This window comes from Perca fluviatilis, chromosome 3, assembly GCF_010015445.1.
Source record: "Perca fluviatilis chromosome 3, GENO_Pfluv_1.0, whole genome shotgun sequence".
Classification (NCBI taxonomy): domain Eukaryota; kingdom Metazoa; phylum Chordata; class Actinopteri; order Perciformes; family Percidae; genus Perca; species Perca fluviatilis.
Window position 1 is genome coordinate 18,850,021 of NC_053114.1, and position 22,918 is coordinate 18,872,938.

General features: G+C 40.3%; 1 protein-coding gene across 6 annotated transcripts in view; it reads right to left on the minus strand.

Annotated features, from left to right (window-relative positions):
• The window catches only part of nhsb (Nance-Horan syndrome b (congenital cataracts and dental anomalies)), a 67,840-nt gene extending 49,174 nt beyond the window's left edge, over window positions 1-18,666 (minus strand). For 4 of the 6 annotated variants that reach the window (XM_039795338.1, XM_039795336.1, XM_039795337.1 and 1 more), the window contains exon 1: window positions 18,056-18,665. In XM_039795338.1, coding sequence (XP_039651272.1) covers window positions 18,056-18,335 — 280 coding nt within the window. In that variant the 5' untranslated portion in view covers window positions 18,336-18,665. Of the gene's footprint in view, window positions 1-18,055 lie in introns of all 6 variants that reach the window. The other 2 variants (XM_039795340.1, XM_039795335.1) reach the window with 2 other exon arrangements.
• Window positions 18,667-22,918: the final 4,252 nt, after the last annotated feature.

The following is a 22,918-nucleotide window of genomic DNA, read 5'->3' on the forward strand; positions in this document are numbered from 1 at the left end:
GCATGTGTTCTGTCCTATATTGAACCAGGTACTGGGTTGGGAATAACCCAATTTGGGTTATTTTCAGCCCAGTATTTTTTAGTGTGTATAGTATATACTGATATATACTATATATATACATATACTGATGTGTAGCTTGTGAATCTCCCCCTGAGGATCAATACATTTTATTGATATAATAATATAATGTATTGATTGATTATATTTTGTATTGTTAATCTTAATCTGCAAAGTAATGACTAACTCAGTGTATTGAATTAAATGTAAAACTGTTCGATGCAGTCATTAATAATAATCTGAAACTACAGAAGGAAAATTCACGGGAACAAGATGAGCTGCAAACAACTGCAATAAAACTCGGTCAATGTGACTGACAAATCATCGACATCTGTATAAGATGAGACAAGAAGGCGACAACACACCCAAAAAATTATTTCAGAGTTACACTTGAGTAAAAACAATGGGGTTATGTAGCAAGCTTTGTCTCATTAGAAGTGACCTGTTTTTAGGCAGAGGTTCTGAGTGCACTATAATGAGCAGTTGAAGAGAGGAGAAGATGTATAATGCATTATCTCCCCTTTTATCCCGAAGATGAGAGGAGGGCTAGTTTCTGTGGGACGTCCATGTGTTGGTCATGGATTTGTGCATCTGTGTGTTTTTGTCTGAGTATGTTGACAAGCGATTGGGTGTACCTGCATGCCTATAGTGTACACTGTATTTGTATCTGTTATACATCTGTGTGCAGAGAAGAAAGCATCTGGCCTCCACTTGTGAGAGATATCACCTTGTGAAACACAAGACTCCAGACAGCAGAAGGGAGAATAGATGAGCTAACTTTGTCTAGACATCATTTTTGTTTTCTTGATACTGAAAGGTTTTCAAATTTCCCTCAGTACGGTGCACGTTGCAGACAATGCCAAAGCTACATTAACATGCATAAGCCGGTTACCAAATGTGATAATGAGGGATGTGATTGTGTGGGATCAGTGCTATCAGGGCTGTGACCACACTGCAACAATAAACATCAGATGGTGTAAATGCACCGCACAAAGGTTCAGCTGGGGCCGTATCATCCTCAGGATCAGTGCTTCTGATGCACTGCAGAACCATATGGCTCTGACTCACTTTAACACACATGGATTAAAGGTCTGGTTTGCCCTGACATGGACACTTAGGTTAAATCTGTCAGTATCACTGTATGTGCAGCACTTGATGAATTCTTCTTTTTTTCTTTTTTTTATAAATATGTCAAACAGCCTTTTTAATTAGGATGATACACATTTCTAGTCTTACAAATGTATGAGGTGTGCTATCCAAATAAACTTGCCTTAATAATTAAGGGTTTACAGCACCTCTCACATAATGCCCTTAACTGGAAAACAACTGTACATAAAAAAATGAACCATATGCCAATTTACTGTGATTAATTTTAGATTATGCTGTAGGTGACGCAGAGGAGTCCTCAGCTGTGAGATATTAACTGATTAATCACTGATACAGGGGAAATAATAGGGATTGTTATTTTAATATGTTAGGCTATTAATCTGCTATCACATGTCATCTGTAGGGAGTTGGCCTCAGTGGAGTAATCTGCTGGGTAAAACACACACACACACACACACACACTATAGTATAATAGTGCTTGGGAGTCCCCAGTAAGTCACACAATTGGTTAATTGTAATTTCTTGCTACTGTAATTATTCGACTGTGTGGTGATAATTACTAGATCATAGAATGGGAGTAGAATCTGTAAGGATACTGTAATTATTTTTTACGCATGTTGTATCTGGAGTATTAATACTGTATAATATTGGATAAACAACTCTTTTTCCCTCCTCTCCTCACCTCGGATGTAAGCAGTCGGTCTCACTATTAGTGTAGCCAGAAAAACTGGGTTTGCCACATCTAATTATCTCTAACGTTACAACGTAACATAAATTGGTAGATGCACTGTATGCTGGCAAGAGATTTCATGCTTTTTTGTGTCAAATTTTTTTTTAGACTCGTTCAGTAGGCTATGGCTAAATTAGGTGGTGCATGTGTAGGAATGGAGCTGTCCGTAGTACTGAAACGGAACAATCTATAGACAGCATTTTTGTAAGCCAAATTGTTTTCAATGACAATGAAGATTTTTGCTTGCTGCTTTTGTGTTGCTTAGCACCCCGCATTTCTTCCGCTCATGTGCCTCGCGATTTTCCGCACAATGCCCCTTACGGTTTTGCAGGAGCACCCTGAACGCCTTCACGCATCCCGTGAAGGAGAGAGAGAAAGAGAGAGAGAGATAGAGCTGCAAACAGACATGACCGGCTGTTTCTATGCTCGCCCTGCTGATTTTGAGTGATTATTGTGAATATTCTGATTAATAAATGTAAATAAATAATGCTTTATTTTGTGATGACAGTTTTGTTCAGATTTATCAGCTTGTACCTAGGCGTTTTCCAAGGTGCTCTAGGCACTGTGGACGTGTTCCTTAGCTTTCTCTCTCCCCCTCACGCGCTGAATTAACAATTATAATAAACCATAATAGCCTAAGTTTCGAACAAAACATTTTTGTAAGTCTATAACAAAAAATTAATTCTGCATCCGATTTTATGGTTTCATACACACCCTGGCATACCCGTGGCTACACCACAAACTCTGTCTCTTGATTGGTTGATGAACTTTTAGTGATTTCTTAACTTTTCATAGCTGCAAATTAGTACCATTCCCTCAGCTGTACTTTGTGTGTTTAGTGCTAATTAGCAAATGTTAGCCTACTAAACTATGGCGTTATATATGTGTCACATTCCTGAGCGAGTAATTGTATGTTTTGAGCGCAGAGAACTATATTTTGCAAGCACATTACATTGCATTTTGAACAGAAATTAACACTCGCAAAAAATTATTTAGTTTGAGTAAACAAAAACCTATTTCGTGCACAATAAATGTATTTGCATGTCTTTCTCTGCTCGCAGGTAAAAGCTGCTGCGCTCCGGTCCTGTCTCCCTTGCTCTCAACCTCTTCTCTCTGCGTGCTCAACTCTAGACACGCTCGCTCAGATTTTCACAGCGTTACAAGTGTGCCACAAAACCAACCAATCACAGTATCAAAAGGTCAATTCTGATTGGCTGTTCACCTCCAATTAGATCGCAAGTAGCAGGAAAGATATATCTACAGGGAAACAGTTTTTGACACAACACCTGTAGTGATTCCCCAGCAAGGGGTATATCTGCTGTAGCTAGTGGGTACTTGGAAAGATTGTGGAGCAGCTTAACTAATCAAAATAATTTAATTATGATTGATTTAAAACAATATATCAGCTGAAACAGCTCAACACATATGTTTAAACATATAGCGAAGTAATCAATGGTAGAAATAAAAAGCTAAAAGTGGCCTACTGACTTAGCTAACAGTTTAAATGATTAGTTAAAAGTAATGGATGACTTTTAAAACATTAACCACACTTCAAGTAAAAGGCCTAGCTAGTAGAATTTCTGACCAAACCAACCTAAATGTCTATAGTTCAATTGCATGAAAATGTAAGAATATTCACTTTAATAGGATAGTGTGAACACATTGGGAATTGACAGGGTGGGTATGTGAGTTAATATGACAGGGATGTGGGGGAACCTCAGACCAGAAGGGTTGGAAAGCACTGATCCACAGTATTTTATATTATTGACCGACCGGTATATTACAGGCATGCCTTAATAGTTGTGTTAATCACAACACCGTTTTTTGAATTACATATCTCCGTGTGTGACTAACATCATCCTTCACAAGAAATCTAACATTAGCTAGCCCAGCATGGATACAGTATATGCATCCAACATATTCATCTGAACAAACCTAAAATGTCACAATACAGCCACTTAAAAGAAGTTTGTAATACTGGTTACATCGATGTGGTGTTTTATTAACCTTAATTCTTTAAGGTTGGTTCAATTAACTTGCAAAGTAGCTATCCGTTGCTAACGTTAGCTAGCTAGCTTATTTATGTCAAAAAGCAGTAGCTAACGAACATTACTGCCAAGATATGATTTCATTTTAAGACAGATGACAACACTTGACGAGTCTTATAACACCTCTCTGGTCTCTCGTAAAATCATATCTTGGCAGTAGTTAGCTAGCTAACGTTTCTGCTTTTTGAGATACATTAGCATTAGCAACGGATAGCTCATTCGCAAGCTAATATAGCAACATAATTCAGGTTAATAAAATACGGTAATGTAACCAAAGTATTAAAAACTACTTACATGTGGCTATAGTGTGACAGGCCTACTGCTGTTCAGACCTAACTTAGCTAGTTACAGTGCTGCGAGGCCTGTTCAGATGACATGTCGGCTGCTGTGTGTGAGCTAGCTAGATTGCTTGTGAAGGATGAGTCAAACTAACGTTAGTCACACAAGGAGATATGAGTCAAACAATATAACGGCATTATAGTACACACAAATATTAAGACATTTCTGTAATATAGCTATGTCAATAATACAAAATACTGACCGAAATGTGTTTTAATCCAGTAACATTAGTCAAACAGCTCCACTGTAGACGGTATTTGCCGTACCAACAAGTGTTGACTGAAAAAGACGGTTCCTCCTAGATTTTTGTTTCCTGATATTGCAATCTAATTGGAGACGAACAGCCAATCAGAATTGACCTATTGATTCTGCGATTGGTTGGTTTTGTGGCACACTTGTAACGCTGTGAAAATCTGAGCGAGCGTGTCTAGGGTTGAGCGCGCAGAGAGAAGAGGTTGAGAGCGAGGGAGACGTGACCGGAGCGCAGCAGCTTACATTTATTGTGCCCGAAATAGGTTTTTGTTTACTCAAACTAAATAATTTTTTGCGAGTGTAAATTTCTGTTCAAAATGCAATGTAGTGTGCTTGCAAAATATAGTTATCTGCGCTCAAAACATACAATCACTCGCTCAGGAATGTGACACATATATAACGCCATACTAAACTAAGATGGTGAACATGGTAAACAGTATACCTGCTAGCATTAAGCTCAAAGCACCACTGTGCCCAAATACAACCCCACAGAGCTGCTAGCATGTCTGTAGACTAATCGTCTTGTTACTGTACAGCTCAACAATTTCTTTCAGTCTATCATTTTTCCCTCTTATATACTCTCCTCTCCTCTCCTAACAGCTGTGGTTGCCTGCAGCGTTTAGCTAACACGTCTCTGGCCTGTCATCCAGAGGTACATTAGCACACTCATCAAGCCAGACACAGTTCATAGAACTCACATGCAAAGCCTACACACAGTACATACTCACTATTATGCTCACAGTGTCACTCCTCACTGTGCACTGCTTGTGGGGCTGAAGTATGGAAATCCTGATATCAGAGGTTCCTAAAAAAAAAGGGAGTGCCTGTTTGTGAAGAAAAACCAGTTGTGTGTGTGTGTGTGTGTGTGTGTGTGTGCATATATTCATATGCATGTGTTTGATGCAGAAGAAAGTGGTTGGCTTTGGTAGGCTCCCTGATACAATTGGTAGTGACAGATATATGGCTAATTAGTGCAGCCTTGGCTCTGCTGTCCTCACCTCTCACCAGCCCGCTGTGAAATTGGATTAATTTACCTCGCCTTAATACACTGTGTATCAGCTGTGGATTTTAACCAATAGCAAGTTTCTTTAACAAGCACAGATTTGTTGCAAATTTGGAAAGAAATGTGTTACAAATGTGGTTTAATCTACAATGTGTGTTCACATAGTTTAATGTGGTTGAAAAACTGTACTGCAGCACTCTTTCTCTCTCACACACACACACACACACACACACACACACACACACACACACACACACACACACACACACACACACACACACACACACACACACACACACACACACACACACATGCCTACACAGTATGGTGAGCATGTTGACTTTTTGCTAGTAGTCCAATTAGGTTGGCTCTTCTTTACAGCATTCTAAGGTTCTTACAAAGACAATCTGTTTCTTAGGAACTCCTTAAGACTCCTTAAGCTCAGTCCTTAAAACAAGCAGCAGACAACATCTCCTAAGCTTTTTTCTTTTGACTTCATCTGTTTCCATCTTGTGCTGATAGTTTACTAAGTCCATCAAGATCATCTCAACCGTCCATGCCCAGTAGATACTCATAATCTCTGCTGTCCGTATTCTGAACCCTGCTCAAGCACATGGTCACAACATTGTTAATATAATTGGCTTCCCATCCTATTTTTGTCATCTGCTAATACCAGGCTACAACAACCGACAGTCCTGGTCATTCCAGGTTCCACTATATGTGAATGTGACTAATCTGGCATAAAGAAAAGGCTTAAATTGAAGGAGTGGTTAAAAGTGACAAAAAAATTCTGATCATAAAATCTTTGTGAAATGAGTGTGCTATGTGAAATGAGTGCGCCTTATGTTGTTTTGTGCGCACTCATCATTAACTCCACTTTCCCACCCATTCTTATTTTCTTCAGTCTCTTCTGCATCTCTCTCTCATCTCTGTCTGTGTTAACATAACTACTCTTTGCCAACAGCACCCCTGCGTAGTACAAAAACATCCGTCTGCTAGAGCCCCTGCGTGGGACTTTCTTGTAATGCTGATAGGAAACCACTGAGTGAGTGAAGGAATGAGGGATAGAGAGAAATAAATGTGAGTATCTGTCTACTGTAACTGTTTGGCCCTTAGAAATACTGTAAATAAACCTCAATTCAAACATGATGTATCATCTTTCTGCTATATGGAGTTAGAGTTTAAAGCCAAACCAACAACAAATTGTTACTTTGTGTACACACAGTCCATCTAAATAGGTTTGTAATCCTTATTTATTAAGAGTTAAAAAGGAACATAACACCCCATTTTAGGTCGAACACGCTCTCAGCATCCTGAACCCCAGTACCCAATGGTTGCTGACAACCCCACCTCCACTGTTTCTCTATTTTTCTTTTCTTTTAAAGCCTAGATATAATATCTGACAGTCACCTATAATTCATAGAACCGTAGGTACATGTGTAACTCTTGATATTAACGTATAAAATGTCAGCAAATTCCCAGCACAAGTTCATAGAGACCAAGATCTTCAAAGCCCAAAGATGTTCCGTTTACAATGATAAAACTGACTTAAAATAAATATTTGATTACCAAAATAGTTGCAGATTAATTTTCTGCTGTCAGCTCTACTACTACTACTACTGCTGGAGCCTTGCTACAGTTCTCGTTAAGCTATACTTCAAATTGGTAACTTAGGTTTGCCAACATGGAAAAAAAAAAGTGTGCAGCCATTAAAGGTCCCATGACATGGTGCTCTTTGGATGCTTTTATATAGACCTTAGTGGTCCCCTAATACTGTATCTGAAGTCTCTTTCCCGAAATTCAGCCTTGGTGCAGAATTACAGCCACTAGAGCCAGTCCCACAATGAGCTTTCCTTAGTATGTGCCATTTCTGTCTGTAGCTAATGAGGAGGAGAGAGGGGGTGGAGGGTGGGGGTGTGGCCTTGACCAACTGCCACTTTGCTTGTTTGAAAGCCATGATGTCTCTCTCTCTCTCTCTGTCATGGGTGGGCCAAATTCTCTGGGCGGGCAAAACAGAGAAAGGGGAGTTAACCTAGCTCCTCATGACCTCATAAGGAGCAAGATTCCAAAGGCAGAGCAGAATACCCAGGGCTCTGTTTACACCTATCGCCATTTCTAGCCACTGGGGGACCATAGGCAGGCTGGGGGAACGCATATTAAAAAACCTCATAAAGTGAAATTTTCATGCCATGGGACCTTTAAAGGAGCTATTTACATTGTTTACACACTACATCCTACGTGTTTCCTTTCCACTGTCACTTGTTGCAAACAATTAGTGAATCTGTTAATGTAAAATTTCCTAAAGAACCGACAACAGCTGTACCAGTCTGATAGCTTCTTTGCTTCAGACAAGGAAAAAGGTTACTCAGTGGTGCTCATGGAATTACAGCACTAAACACACTGCTATATGCTGAAGTCACTACATAACAGAGATGTCCACTCAGTGTGCAGACACTGACAGACACGCGCACACACACACACACACGCACTCGTACACACACACACACACACACACACACACACACACACACACACACACACACACACACACACACATAAAACATAAAACAAACACTGACCCAGAGAGATTGCTGAGTATGTGCATTTTTTTGGTCCCCAGCCATCTGTCAAAAGTTTTTGGGGGAATGGTGATGATGATGGGGTCTCCAGACACAGATGACAGCAGTTCAGGACAGTTCAGTTTAGCATGTCACAAGAGGCTGACACACAAATGTGTGCACACACACATCAGAAAGGCATTTATGCATGGACAGACATGTTGGATATACACACAGACACAGCCACAGCCACAGCCACACACACACACACACACACACACACAAAGGACACACAACACACTGAGCTGCAGTGTCAAGTTTAACTAGGAGACAGAACTTTAATGCAACAAGGTTGTCACTGTCTATGTGTTGTGTATCTGTTGTGTACACGGGTTGTTTGTAATGTTGGATTCTTTCATTTTAAAGAACATTTCTATTCTATATTTCTAACATCACTATCTATATCGATTATGTGATTTAGGCTAACACTTAACATAATCATGCAATGAAGTGTTGTGTTTTCAGTTCCCTGTATGTTATATCAGGTGCTCTATTACAAAGTCATGTTTGAATTTGCAACATGTCTCCACCTCACCAAAGTAAAGAGTAAAGGTTAAAGGAATAGTTTGTAGTTTAGTAGGATCCTGAACTCGTTAGGTGTAAACTTGAAAAAAAGTAAACAAGTTGACTTGTGTTTCTTATCCTATGTACACACAACTCCTCATGTAGAGGAAAGCATGTAGATGTACTCATACAAAATAAACTTGATAAAAATGAAAACATATTCCAATGCTGCCCTTTTTCTGTATATTCTTAAAGTCCAAAACACAGTGAAAAACTGCACTCTGTAAAAGCAACTAACTACCTTAACATGATCCTTAAGCACCATAAAATCAACAATCTGTCTTAAAGGGCCATGAACTTGTTTCAATAAAATAGAACTATTATTACTCAATATTAACCTGCATTAAAAAGTATTCATACTGTAGAACATGAATACAGAGACGCATTTTTTTGTTACTACCTATGTTTACATGTGTATTTTACCACACACGTTCCAGCTATCAGTGCTTTATAAAGCCAATATTCTCTCCTTGATTATTTTAGCCAAAGAAACAGTTTGGATTCTTCAAGTTTTGTTTATTTTTTGGCATAACTGCTCTGCTATAGCAGAACTACAACAACATGAAAAAGCCAGAGGCCAGTTTGCACAGACGAGGAATCGTCTTCAAAAAGCGAGCTTGCCAGCCATCCATCCAGCCATCCATCCAGCCGGCCGAGTGCTGTGATGTTGAGACCAAGAGGTTCTGCATGCATGTTTTATTGCAGGCTGCAACAGCAACAGAGAAAGAGACAGAGACAGAGACAGGGGCACTTAAAGCGGAATTTCAAATGATAACATGAGAGACAGAAAGAAGAGGCTTGCAGAGTTCAGCAGGGTTGTGTGTGTGTGTGTGTGTGTGTGTGTGTGTGTGTGTGTGTGTGTGTGTGTGTGTGTGTGTGTGTGTGTGTGTGTGTGTGCGTGCGTGCGTGTGTGTGTGTGTGTGTGCGTGCATGTGTGTGTGTGTTTTATGTGTTTATGTTTGTGTAAGGTGGTATGTGAGTGTTTACCTGCTGGTGTGGGAAGGCAGACTGATCTGAAAGCATGTCAATGGTGTGTTTGTGTGTGTGTTTGTGTGTGTGTGTCAAGCAGAGCTGCAGCTGGGTGCTCTGTTTTCTTGTGCACATAATAATAAAGTGTGTTACAGTGTAAGTTTACATCCATGCGCACGCAATGCCATCGCAAACCCTCTCTGCTGACCTCCCCACATGTCATGCCCACATGTTTCTGCGGTTAACGTAAGTGGACATATGCTGACCATATGTTTTGATTTCGTTGTGGTAGTTTGTGTGGATCTCTTACTTTCTTTTTTACTCTGTCATACGCAAAGACAAACAAAAAGAGATGCAATACAGGAGAAAGACTCAACTCTATTGTTCTTGATCAAAATGTAATAATTTAAAATATGATCTATGATTAAAGTCTTCTTTTCCCTGAGCCTCTCCACTTCTTCCTTCACCCTCTTTACTGACCTTCTATCATATATACACTGATGATGGAAATGTCAGTGTGGGTGTTTCGTCTGAATATTTCCCCTTGTACACAAAATTATCAAAACTAATGAGGACATGAGGATGAATTGAGGACATTCATTCTCACCGGAGGATGAGCCATTTTCACTTGAATTCTCCCATGAATACATTAAACATTAAATTAAGTGGCCTGTTCATTTAGCTGCTAACCCATTGCACAAACAGATCAGTGTTTTTCGTTGGCACTGATTGGCTGACTGCCCACATGAATGAATGGTCTCTTTTAGATATATATTTGGCTTAATGGTTCTAATTGTGAACACTTCAAGAGCATGTTTTGAATGTGCACATCACATGACCCTGCAGTTTAGAAGTTGGCCACTTTATCAAAGTTGATCCACAGATAAATGCTGTTCCTAAGGGCTTGTATCCTCTATAAATGTTTTTTTCTTAAACCTCATCCTCATGCCAAAATATAGAACATAATATCTCTAAATGTAATGGGCATATTGCCCTTAAAGTTGCACAAAATAATCATGCTCTCACCTTTTTGAGCGTTATGTTTTAGGCCCACCATTGGTAAGAATCAAAGGTCAACATGGCAAACAGTAAACTGTAATTCCCTGTTGGGCCATGGCTGAGTGTCTGTGGTATGGATGTATTAAGAAAGTTGGATAGAGCACCGTCACTCAGCCTTTCTGCCAATTTGTCCTATTGATCACTCGCGGTATAACAAAAAAATACCCATCCTCCAAAAAAGCATTTGGCCAACATTATAAAAGAGACGTCTCTAAACCTTGAGGACATTATATTTGTAAAAAAAAATTCAGGGCAGAGACATCTTTTTTTGTGTGCATGAAATCATCCCAATGTGAAGTCTATGGGCCCATTGGGCAGGGCCATGGAGAAACACTCATGTGCATGTGCAGTCGGCCGCGCAACATAGAAGCAAATCTGTTAATGGGAAAACATTTTTGGCTCATTCACTGGACGAGCAATTTTCTTTCAAGTAAGTGGGAGATTATACATCCGCGGTCTGTGGCTGTCCATCCCCTGTAGTTTGTAATTTGTAACCTGTAGTTTTTCTAGCGCCACCATCAGGTCAACATTTCAATTTGTCCAATAGTTTGGTCACTGTCCAAATCCATAGGCTTAGCTGTACTTTCTGTCTTTATCTTTTCTCTCACCTTTTCACTCCATTATTAACTCTCTCCTCTCCTCTCCTCTCCTCTCCTCTCCTCTCCTCTCCTCTCCTCTCCTCTCCTCTCCTCTCCTCTCCTCTCCTCTCAGGCTTGTATGTGTCTGGGTGGAAATCAAAGTGCATTAAACATTAAATATGCTGTCAAGAGGCAGAAGTCTCTCCATGCTGATGATGACATGGAAAGTAGGGCAGTGAGGGAAGAGGTATGGATGGAGAGGAGGAGGAGGAGAATGGACACAGATATGCAAAGATGGAGGGACACAGATGGAGAAAGAGACACTAAAGAAGCCACATAAATTATCACACATACAGTATAGGATTTGGAAAACATCTGAATTGATGCTCCTTGTGTGTGTGTGTGTGTGTGTGTGTGTGTGTGTGTGTGTGTGTGTGTGTGTGTGTGTGTGTGTGTGTGTGTGTGTGTGTGTGTGTGTGTGTTGTGTGGTTAGGTTTGAGACAGACAAGGCGTGCCTGGACAGAGCAGAGTGTATTCTAACCTGCCTCGTGTGGTTGAAATCAGATCCCTAAACCACACACTGAACAGATTAAGGCTGTCGGCCAGTTGCACAACATGACGTTGGTAAATATGTCTCTATCTCTGCTTTTACTGTAGAGGTTTTTGTGTGTCTGCGAGTGAGAGACAGAAACTAAACACATTTACTTCCAGACCACTAAAGCTCACACACGGTGCTGTTAGGTCTCTCTCTCTATCCTTCTCATTTTGTCCATAACAAACTGTTTCAACAATATGATCCAGCAAGAGAGAGAGAGAGAGATTGACTCAGCTGAAAGGTTAAAGCAGGCTTCACTCTCTCTCTCCTGTTACTATGCAGACTAGCAAGATGGAGCAGTCCCCCGCTGCCACAGGCCATACTCTCTCAAATTCAAAGTCAAATTTGCTTTAATGGCATACCAGGAAAAAAAAGTGTTGCCAGTACAATATATTCGCTACAGACCAATATTTTTACATTCATCATTAATGATAACAATAAATAACCACTTGCTAAAACTAATGGTTGCTACGTAAAACTTCTGTCATTGAGTTAAATAAAATGGTTGCACTAAAACTAAAACTGGTTTGACCATGGAGATGCAAGAAATATGCACTAGTCCAGAATACAGGATCTTCTTCCTGTATTTATTTTCTTGCTCCCGCCCCAGACACATCTGACCAATAAGCGCTGGTAGTGTTGCATTTTGGTACGGTTGGATGTGTCTGAGGGTAAAACGAAAACGAATCAAGGGGAAAATGCTCCATGTTTACAAAACTCATTAACTGATTCGGACCAGAGCAAACGAACGATAGGTGTGAAATACCATTTGCTAATTTAAACACTGCCAAAGCTGATGGGACAGTCATTAGTTTTGAAAATTTGACCTGATAATGATGCTAGGTGCGGTTCAAAAGTTTGTACAATTCTGGGGTAGGCTGGGTAAACCCAGCCCGATCTGCCGGCGATTTGATTTCACCCTGCAGCTCAGGCTGGAAACCTGTACATTTATCTATCCTGCTTCCGTTACAAATCTTCGGGGACCAATCACAAACTGGCTTATCCATATATATTATTGGCGGGTTTAACGCGATGACGATAGAGAAGCGACGGCAAGCAGCTTTTTGTTTATATTCAACATGGCGGCCACCGAAGCGCAACTTAATACATCCATGGCAGCAACCCGTTAATACCGCTGTCGCTGCTGTTTTAAAAGATTTCAAAGGCAAGTTTTTGCTGAAAACAGAACAGAAATTTGCCCTGGAACAATTCCTACAAAAGAAGGATGTGTTTGCCTTACTACCGACCGGCTTCGGTAAAAGCCTCATTTACCAGCTAGCCCTGCTGGTGGCCAAAAGAATGGAGCTCAGCTCAAACCCCGTTGTTGCGGTCGTGTCACCGTTGGTCGCGCTGATTGGTTGAAGGACTATCCAATTGCGTACAGAGTCATTTGAACTATGCCCGTTGATCACGCCTCTTGTGCAGTAGAAAATACAGAGCAGACTCCCCAGACTAATGTTCAATCTTAAAGATTGAGCTTGGTCGGGTGATAGCCAGACTATGGGGGACATGAATGTATGAATAAAAAACAATAATGTCCCCCTTATGGTGGCGCTAGAGGTAAAGTCATGAGCATCACCTCTGTGACTTGTGTACTTACAGTAACACATAAAGAAATATCAAACAAGTCTCTCTGGTTTTAAGGAGAAGATGGCTTTTTGGAGCTGATTAACAGCTGGGTCCAGTGACTGCAGCATATCAGAAGTTGCTGGCTAATGTCTGTACAATCTGTATATTGGCTGTTTGGAACAAATAAACGTGGACTTGGGTGAGTAGCACAGGGCTAAAATATGCTTCCTGTTCAGTCTGAACAAACCTTACATCCGCTTTCATGATACCAAGACCAGCAGTAAGATTAAAAGTTTTGACCGCTGTCTGGAGGACGCACACAAAACAAACAGCTGTTGGTTTTATTGGCCCCATATGAGTAGTCACGTTTGACCAACAACTTGTATACAGAGGGGATTTATCAGAGCATTTTGCTGCTGCTGCTGGAAATTGATTGACAGCAGTAAGACTTAACCATGCAGTCATTTCTTCAGACAGTAGAATTGAAACAGTGAGCTAAAAGGCTAAAAAAGCTGCTTAGAGCTGGTCTGATAATTATCTGTGGGTTTATGCAAGCTGTGAGCGACCCCCCCTCAAATTACACATAGTCATTTGAGTCATTGTTAATGTAAAACATCTAGATTTGTGGAGCATTAAAGATTTGAAGTCATTGTGGGTGAGCATACAGCCAGGAAGGAGGGCTCAATTCAGGGCACAAAAGATGGAAAAGTTCTCTTTAAAACCAGCCCTTATTTTTCTTAGACTGATGCTTTTACTTGACAAAATTCTGTGACACAGCAGGGTCGTCACAACTGCAATAACATAATCCAGAGAATAATTTTAATTTGTTTATTGTACTCTTTTTTTGCTACAGTTTGTTATACCTGCTTATGGTTTCAATATATCTTGTATATCATTACTGTGTCTCCATGTACAGTATGTTTTTACTGTGTTTGGCTGCTTTCTTTTCAGACATTATATTGTATTTATACGCATGATACATGACCCAGCTGTATTTATCCATAGACATAGTTTAAATTTTTATGAAATGGGTTGTCTAATTTGTTTTTGTTCATATCTCTGCCATATACAGTATGTTTGATGTTGTCTTTTTAGGGTCTTCAGGTGCAACGTTTAACGAAGAGAGACCTCAGTCATAGTATCTAATTTGGATGGTTAGCACCTAAACTAACTCACATTTTACCCTTGTCTCAGTTGGACTGGTGTGTGTGTGGTTTCATCACAGATAAGAATGACATCACCCGACTCTCCATTAACTGCTTAGTTGTTTGGTTTACCCCTAAGTATTAGGTCCAAAATGTCCTAAAATAAACGATGATTATATATACTGTATTTCTCTTCACGGCTGAAATACAGTTTGGGACTTATATCAGCATTTCATTCATTGTCATTCAATACAGACATAGTAAAATTACAGAGCAGGAAATGTTTAAAACAAATCATGAGAAAAAAGCAGAAAGTTGTACTATAGTTGACTTTTTGATAGTTACCGCCACATGTCAAAAGAGGACTATTAGACTGTTTAAACCACTTTTGATAAATTGATACAGTATATGTGTCCTACACAACACATTGTTTTCCATGAATGTGACAGACACAAACTGTCTTAACACGATCTGAACACTGCCACGATCAGGATCATTCCAAGTTAGCAACATATTGACTGCCTTGAATCTTCGTACACTCTACAGTGAAGTGAGGAAACTCTGTTGTCACTGACATTCAATATCAGTCTGTGTGTACACGCAAAGATATTCAGCTCCTCGGGGTTATTGCTGCCATTTGAGAGGAAGAGGGAAGATAATAGCCCTTTTTGAAAACGGAATAAAAATAGCAAAACTTTGGTGGGCATCCAAGTATGAGCATTGATCTACAGAGGACTCAAACTCTGCCTGCACACAGACAGTCAAAGAGTATTTTCTCAGTTATCTCATTTTTACTCCAAAATATGTTGAATGAAATATCTAATGACCACAATAGAGATGAAGGATGAATAAAGATCCAATATGTTGACTTGCCAACTTGCCATGTTGAAGTGTCAAGATTCACTGTAAAACACGACACATCTAAACAATGGCAGCATCTCTATGAAGGTGTAGACTGTGTCCAGGATAGGCTATAACACTGTGTGAGATGAATCTAATATATAAAGTCTCGGTCACAATCTGTGTAAGACTTTACAATTTGGAGAAATGTTGGATTGTGTGATGGAATGATGGAATAGAAGAAAAAAAAATGCCATATAGCGCTCTATGCATCAAAAAACTCCAAAGTGGTAGAGGGGGGAGATTGTTAAGCCAGTTGCAGTAAGGCAGAAGAGGGCAACATATTGCATAATTGCTGTTTTTCAAAGGGAGTTTATGGTAAATGTTTAGCAGTAGCATTATTCTAGTTCGCCGGTGTGTTCTGCATCATTTTAAGCTTTATTCTGATTGGTGTGTTTGTAGATTTCTGTCATAGCAGCGGTCACATTGTGAGTTCTAATTTCTGACACTGCCCGGGTTTTGGGTTAACTTTTGGGTCAACCAAGCTTTAAATTGGCCAATAGTTGACGTGTATAATGGTATGATCTAAGACCACTTTTTTGACTGACAAATGTCTCTCAAGGTTTGTCAATTTTTGCCCAAAATTGTAGTGTAAAGGGTAATCTTTTTAAATTTTGATTGTGCCAATGGAATAATATTTAGAGGCCTGAAGGGGAAACACTGCAGCATTTCATAAAAAAAGAAGTAACAAGTAGAGAAAAATTCTGAAGAATAGACATCATTTTATGTATAAGAAATGTATTTTATTTTCTAATTTCCTATCTGGGAAACCCACTAAAATTATCTCACACGCTCTAAGGGTCCTAACTCCCAGTTTGAGAACCACTGGTCTAGAGTAAAGCGCTCAATCAAAAGGACTCTAAATTGATTGCATGAGCTGCGTGGCATTCTTGGTTTTGAGAGTCACAAAACTCTTGGAAAAGCATGTGCTAAGTAATACTTATCGTGTATGTCTTGGCTGGCTCAGGGATACAGAAGCACAATCCACTCAACAAATCAATATTTCAGAGCACAACAGGTGAAACAGACAGACAGGTTTCTGAGTTTAGCGTTGCTAGCAGGTTTAAGGAGTTTAGAATAGAGAGATGTGAGTGTAGTGTTGTGTGTTTGAGACTTTTGGTAGTGTTGTACTGTACAAGAACTTCAGCATTGAAATTCAAATGTCTGTCCCTTTTAATTTAATTCCATGAGACCACGTATAGTCTTCTTCAACATCAGAGCCTCATTCATCCAGATCCACACCAAACAACAGTAAACAGATCAACACAATAAGACTGTTTTATGTAATAAAGACATACTCACTGACACATATGCTCTGATGTGTGTGTGTGTGTGTGTGTGTGTGTGTGTGTGTGTGTGTGTGTGTGTGTGTGTGTGTGTGGTTAGGAGTTGGTGGAAGGGGGTAAATCTAAAGAAGGAGTTCATGAGCCTACAGTAGCTTTAGGCCCCAAAATGCTCTTTGGTTGTCCCAGATTATGATAACCTACAGTGATGAATCCCACTGCACAGAATTGGAGTCAAACCAATGAACGGATCGTCTAAAATCAAAAGCCTTATAGCTTACTGAAGGGACTGCAGAGGACATAAATAAGCTGCTGTACAGAACACGCTGTTACATTGAATTGCAGAGTCTCTCATTGATGCCAATCAGGCTTTTTTAAGGCTATATGTGATCCATCAACAGCTGAAAACCTGAATATCTAGTCATGAACAGTTCATGTTTACCCTGCAACATGAACATCTGGGTTCATTATTGATGCCGTGTTGGTGCCTGCATGTGGAAAGGGTGGGTTTAGCGCACGGGGAGTCGCCTCTGAAAACCCCAACACACACACACACACACACACACACACCTCAAAACCCTTTTAACAGATTCTAGACTCTGAACTTCATGTATTTACATCCTGACTGAACGAGGCTTTTTTTGTCCCCCCAAACACCGCCAGAACATGCTTCAGGTGTGCGCAACCCGCAGTAACGAGACTGCGATGCTGAGCCAATGCAGCGGCAACACACGCCCCTCCGCTCCGTTCCGCGCTGCTTGCCTGTGAACACACACACACACACACACACACTCACACACACACACACACACACACACACACACACACACACACACACACACACACACACACACACACACACACACACACACACGCCGACCCCCCTCCCCCCCCCGATCCCCTCATCGTCGACAAACACACGCATCCGCGTCTGGACCGCCAAATGAATGAGCAGTCAACACATCCTACGCTGTGAAAATGCATCTCGATCTTACTGGATGGTCAAATGTGCAAACGCAACCGTGTGACACATTTCAATGGGGGGGTGGGGGGGATGAGAGCGCGGCCGCAGCGGGCGTGCGTGCAGCTGGGTAAAAATATTTTGAGGTGGGCGCCCTTCGAAGCATAAAGGCACACATGTAAGATATGAATGAATAAAATCACACATTTTTTAGGTGTAAATCATGAGCTGATTTTTTTCTTTTTCTTCAAATAGCCTATACTTGGTGGTCTACTTACGCACTGCCTCCTTTTTAGGGTCTAGGGCACTGGCAGTCTGCTGTATCTGGCCTATTTTGTTCTGGAGGACCCAGACCCGCTGGTTGGTGCTAATGATGTCGTTTTCCAGCTCCTGAAATAAGGAGCAGGCGTGCCGGGCCAGGTCGGACAGCTGTCGCAAGGTCCGGGACAGAACCACGTTACTGATGGCACACAGGTCCTCGAAAAGCAGAGCTTCATCGTTGGGGATCTGGTGCCTGCACAGAAGCTGCGGCTCCACAATCCTTTTGGCGAATGGCATTTTGCACGCCAAAAATAATAGTTGTAAGCCAAGTGTAAATCCCCAGTGCCTAGAAGAAAAAGGGAAAAGGGGGAAACAGACAACATCCAAATATATAAATCCAAGAGAAACCCGATGAGGTTCAGGCCGACCGTGCGTTATCCCCGGGCGTCAATCCAAAGTTCCCAGATTCTCCTTGAGATCCTCCATCCTGCTGCTGGTTTCTGGGGATCACTCACACTCCCGCTCACGCACGCACGCACACACACACATGCACACACATGCAGGACACAGCTAAGCCCAGGTCAGTGGTGTGAGGATGCGTGTTGAGTCTGCAATCATGGGTTGCCTACGTGCAGCGTCAAACCAGCCAGATTGAAAAGGAAACACCGTTTAAATCTTTCAAAATAAGAAGACGAGTCAAGTAGAATTATAAACAATGATGGAGGAGACTGGGGAGGGCTGAAAAGTTGATAGAAAATACAGAAAACATAGGCGTTGATGAAACATAACACAACAACATACAGAATATCTTGAAAAAGACCGTCTTTGTAATAGACACATATTGTTTCATTCTCAGTCTGCACACATTAAGCTTTTATTTTTTTAGGTCTGTCCTCGCTTTTCCGGTCTTATTGCGGTTACTTTTCCGGGAATTGATGCAGCCTGTCTCTGTGGCCTGAACAGCGTGCAGGCTGAGAGGATGAGAGACTGAGGTAAAACCCGGAGATGTGGATGTGTGTGGACAGGGAGCGGTCAGGAAAATCTAAATCAAGTCAAAATCTACAAGTTTCTCATCGTGACAGGACACACTGACAGACCAGCGTTTTATAACAAGATCTGAGTTCATTCAGACTCTGATATTTGATCGTGTGGGTGATCCGGTAACACTGGACTTAATGTATAAGACAAATGTTCATTATCTTTTTCATTATCAAACCTTTGTACATGATGACAACCTGGATCAATGGGGGTTCAGAACTGTACACAATAGTTGATCTATGGATATAATTTGCTCATAAGAGCAGACAACCAGCTCAACTTCAATGTATGAAATTAAGGTAGGCCTAATTAATAATGAAATGTCCACTATATGACAAAAAGTCTATAGGATTTAATTGGTCAGTGTCATCTGGAAACTAATGTGTCTGGCTTCACTAATTAACTTGTAATCAGCATTTAATCAAAAGAACATACTTAACATTATTTAATCACCTTAATACTTCATGACTTTTCATAATTTTATGAGAACTGCTTTTAAAAACGATTTTTGAACCAATAACATCTTTAAAAAGTCCACTCTAGAAAATTATCCTATTCTGTTTTTTTTTTTAAAGACCTCATTGGATTTGTAGTTTTGTAACAGTTTGTTCATAAGAGGTCATAACGGGGAGACCAATTTAACCTCAAATACATAATATATAGTTTGTAATGTCACTATGTTGGATGACATACTGTACATTTCTGTGTCTGTGAATGACTTTGTCGGGTAGACAACTGCCCGTTGATTTGAATTGCGGAGATATGTGAAATTAGCAAATTTCTTCACGTCTTTGTTGTAATTTTCAGCCATAACTGTAACGTTTCGACCTATTCTGACATTTCTGCTGTGCCTATTTTATGTACTGTGTTGCTTTCGCTAGCATCTTTGATAAACCAACTCAACGTTATGAACAGCGACATCTCAAAACCTAAGTCAGTGTCAGTCTCAGTCTTTAGTACAGACAACCAAGGTCTGCTATACAGTGCCATGGATAGAAGAAACAACCCAAGAAATGGGAAAAGATTTGTTGGAGGTCCTCAGGGCCGTCCACCACCTCGTCAGAATGCCCCTCATGGTGCTCGGCAGGACATCTATTGCCCCTAGAAAGGAAACCAACTAGAAATAAGTCAGCTCAAAAAACGTCTCAAATGTCTTTCAGTGCTGGTGCGTCCAGCGTCCATGAACGGCCAGGAGTTAGGAATCATGGCAACATTGTTGGACAAAGAGAACACAGAAGTCACAGAGCTCTTGAGGAAAGAAGCTGCATTCATCCAGAATCAGAAAGCTTGGCAGGCGATATATACAACGTTCTGGAGGAGAAGTTAAGGAAAGATCTGGCCGAGAAAGAGCAGAGATGGTAGACGGAAGAAAAACAGATGGAGACGAAAGAAAAACAGATGAAGAACAAGAACAAGGAGCTGGCCAAGAAACAACAGAGCTGGGAGACAAAAGTAAAAAAGTTGGAGAAGGAGAAGAAGAAACTGGAGGAACTCTGTCTAAAAATGGAGAAGAAGAGGAGAGATTTCATGGTCCGCAAGAAGAACATCGATGCAAGATAGACAGAGTTGCAGAAAATGAAAAGCAAAATGTATAAGGAGATGAATAAGAAAGAAAAATAGGAGGAGATGAAAGAGATAGGACAAGAGGAGGCAGAAATGAAAAACAAAGCAAAGGAGGAGAAGGCTGAGAACGAAAAGAAAGAGAAGACGGATAATAAGAAGACGAAGAATCCTGGTCCTCAGGTTCCTTCCCACAATCTAAAATCCAAAGATATGCACTTTAAGTTATTGGATACTCCAAATGATCTACTTCAATCAATTAAAGCTTTAGTGCGTAACTTTTTTGAAATTAACAAACGTCCGTTACATTCAAGCCATTGCCAAATGAGTTGATACAAAACTAATTAAGACTAACAGCTCCACACAACTCTCTCTGTATTTCTCAGTATGGCTTATGTTCAGAAGATTGTGGCGTCCGTCGACTTTCCTGCGCAGAAACTCGAGTGACGATAATTACCTCTTCTGAAGAGTCCATCATGTTTTATTAATCCTCCGTGTCCTCCTTGGCTACTAGCAACTGCGTGGAGGAGGAGGGGTGGGGGCTGTGCACGATCACGGAAGGCTTGTATCATGTGGACGCGCCAACAGTTTTGTTGTCATTACTTAGAATTCCTAGACAGAAACAGAAACTACGCACTATAGCTTTATCAAACAAACAAAGTTCAATCATATTTCTGTATAGGTTTTCTCCTGGTGCCTAGGGTTTCACCCACAATCACCAATCACAACCGCTGATGCCTCTGTTGCTGCTACGTCACCCGGATCTTTGGTCTGATTGGTTGAGGGTCTATCCAATTGTGCCCAGAAGCATTTGAGCGGCGTCCGTTGGTGACGCATCTTTGGAAATGGGCTGTGGATGAAGCTTTCCCAGACCCACTCTCATGCTACATTTACACGTGGCTGGCTATTTTCATAAACGGACATTTCAACCTCTCCGTTTTCAAAAATAACATCGTGCACAGCTGTCAGTTTTCAGAAAAGTGTTCGTTTACATGTACCCGTGTATATATGACGTCAATGCCATCAAGAGCATGCCAGACCTGTAGGTGGCAGTGTAACGAGAAGCTCAAGCCCACATTAGCCAATCAGAATCCCGAAAATAGCAACACCAGCAACGAATCGCTTCCTCTTTCTCTCTCTCTCTCTCGGCTGCCTAAACCTCCGTTTGTCTCAGTTTACATGCAAACGTGCAAACAAAGTTTTCCAAAATCTCCACTCTGGCTGGAGGTTTTAGAAAGAATCGTTTTTAGAGGCTAATTCTCCGTTTGCGTGTAAACGAAGGGCACAAATGAAGGGAAATGTCTCCATTTTTCAAAATAGCCAGTGTAAACGGGGTATCACTTACAACTGAGAAGGGTCTGGTGTCAACCAGGCTACATTTATAATGAAATAAACCACAAAATATGCAATCACTCAGCAAAAAAATAAATAAAAAAATACACAATTAATAAAATAAAATAAAATAAAAAAATCTGTCATATTTCTTTAAAAATATCCTATTATAATTTTTTTTTTTTTTTTTTTTTTTTAAAACAAAAAAAAAAAACAAAATATAATATAACACACACTCTTCCTTCCTTTTTTTTTTTTTTTTCTTTTTTTTTTTTTATTTTTAAATTTTAAACCCACCCCCAGCCCATATATTAACACTAACACTTAAATATACCATTTATTTTTTTTTTTTTTTTTTTTTTTTTTTTTTTTTTTCTTTTGTTTGTTTTTTTTTTTTTTTTTTTTTTTTTTTTTTTTTTTTTCTTTTTTTTTTTTATAGACATGCCCGCAGTAAACTTGCTGTTGCAGCAAATTTGAGGCAGCACAGATTGACAGTAACCTGTCATGCGCTTCACTCCGAGCTGCCAAAAGTGGGACTACAAATTGTAAAATGGTCGACGTTTGCATCCCAGCAAACAATAAACCATACAGTAATGATTTATAACGAGCTAAGGGACACTGATGTTAATGGGAAACAAACAATTATGTTGGTTGTTTGAATAGACAGTGTGAAATTCTTCATGCCTTTACATTTTTCTCCACTTGAACATATCCATCATTTGTCTGCTTTATTTGGAATATGACACATTGGTGACCATTTAAATTCTATAAATTAAGCATTTTAGATCTAATGAGGCTACTTCCTCCAGATCTAATTATTGTATTTGCTTACATCTGCAAATTAAAGGCGCTGCACGGCCACATAGGTGTTTTTAATCACTCTCGCTGATTAGACCTCTAGTAGTAAGAGTGATGAACCAGGTAGTGTAGGCTGTCCCACCCTTATAGGT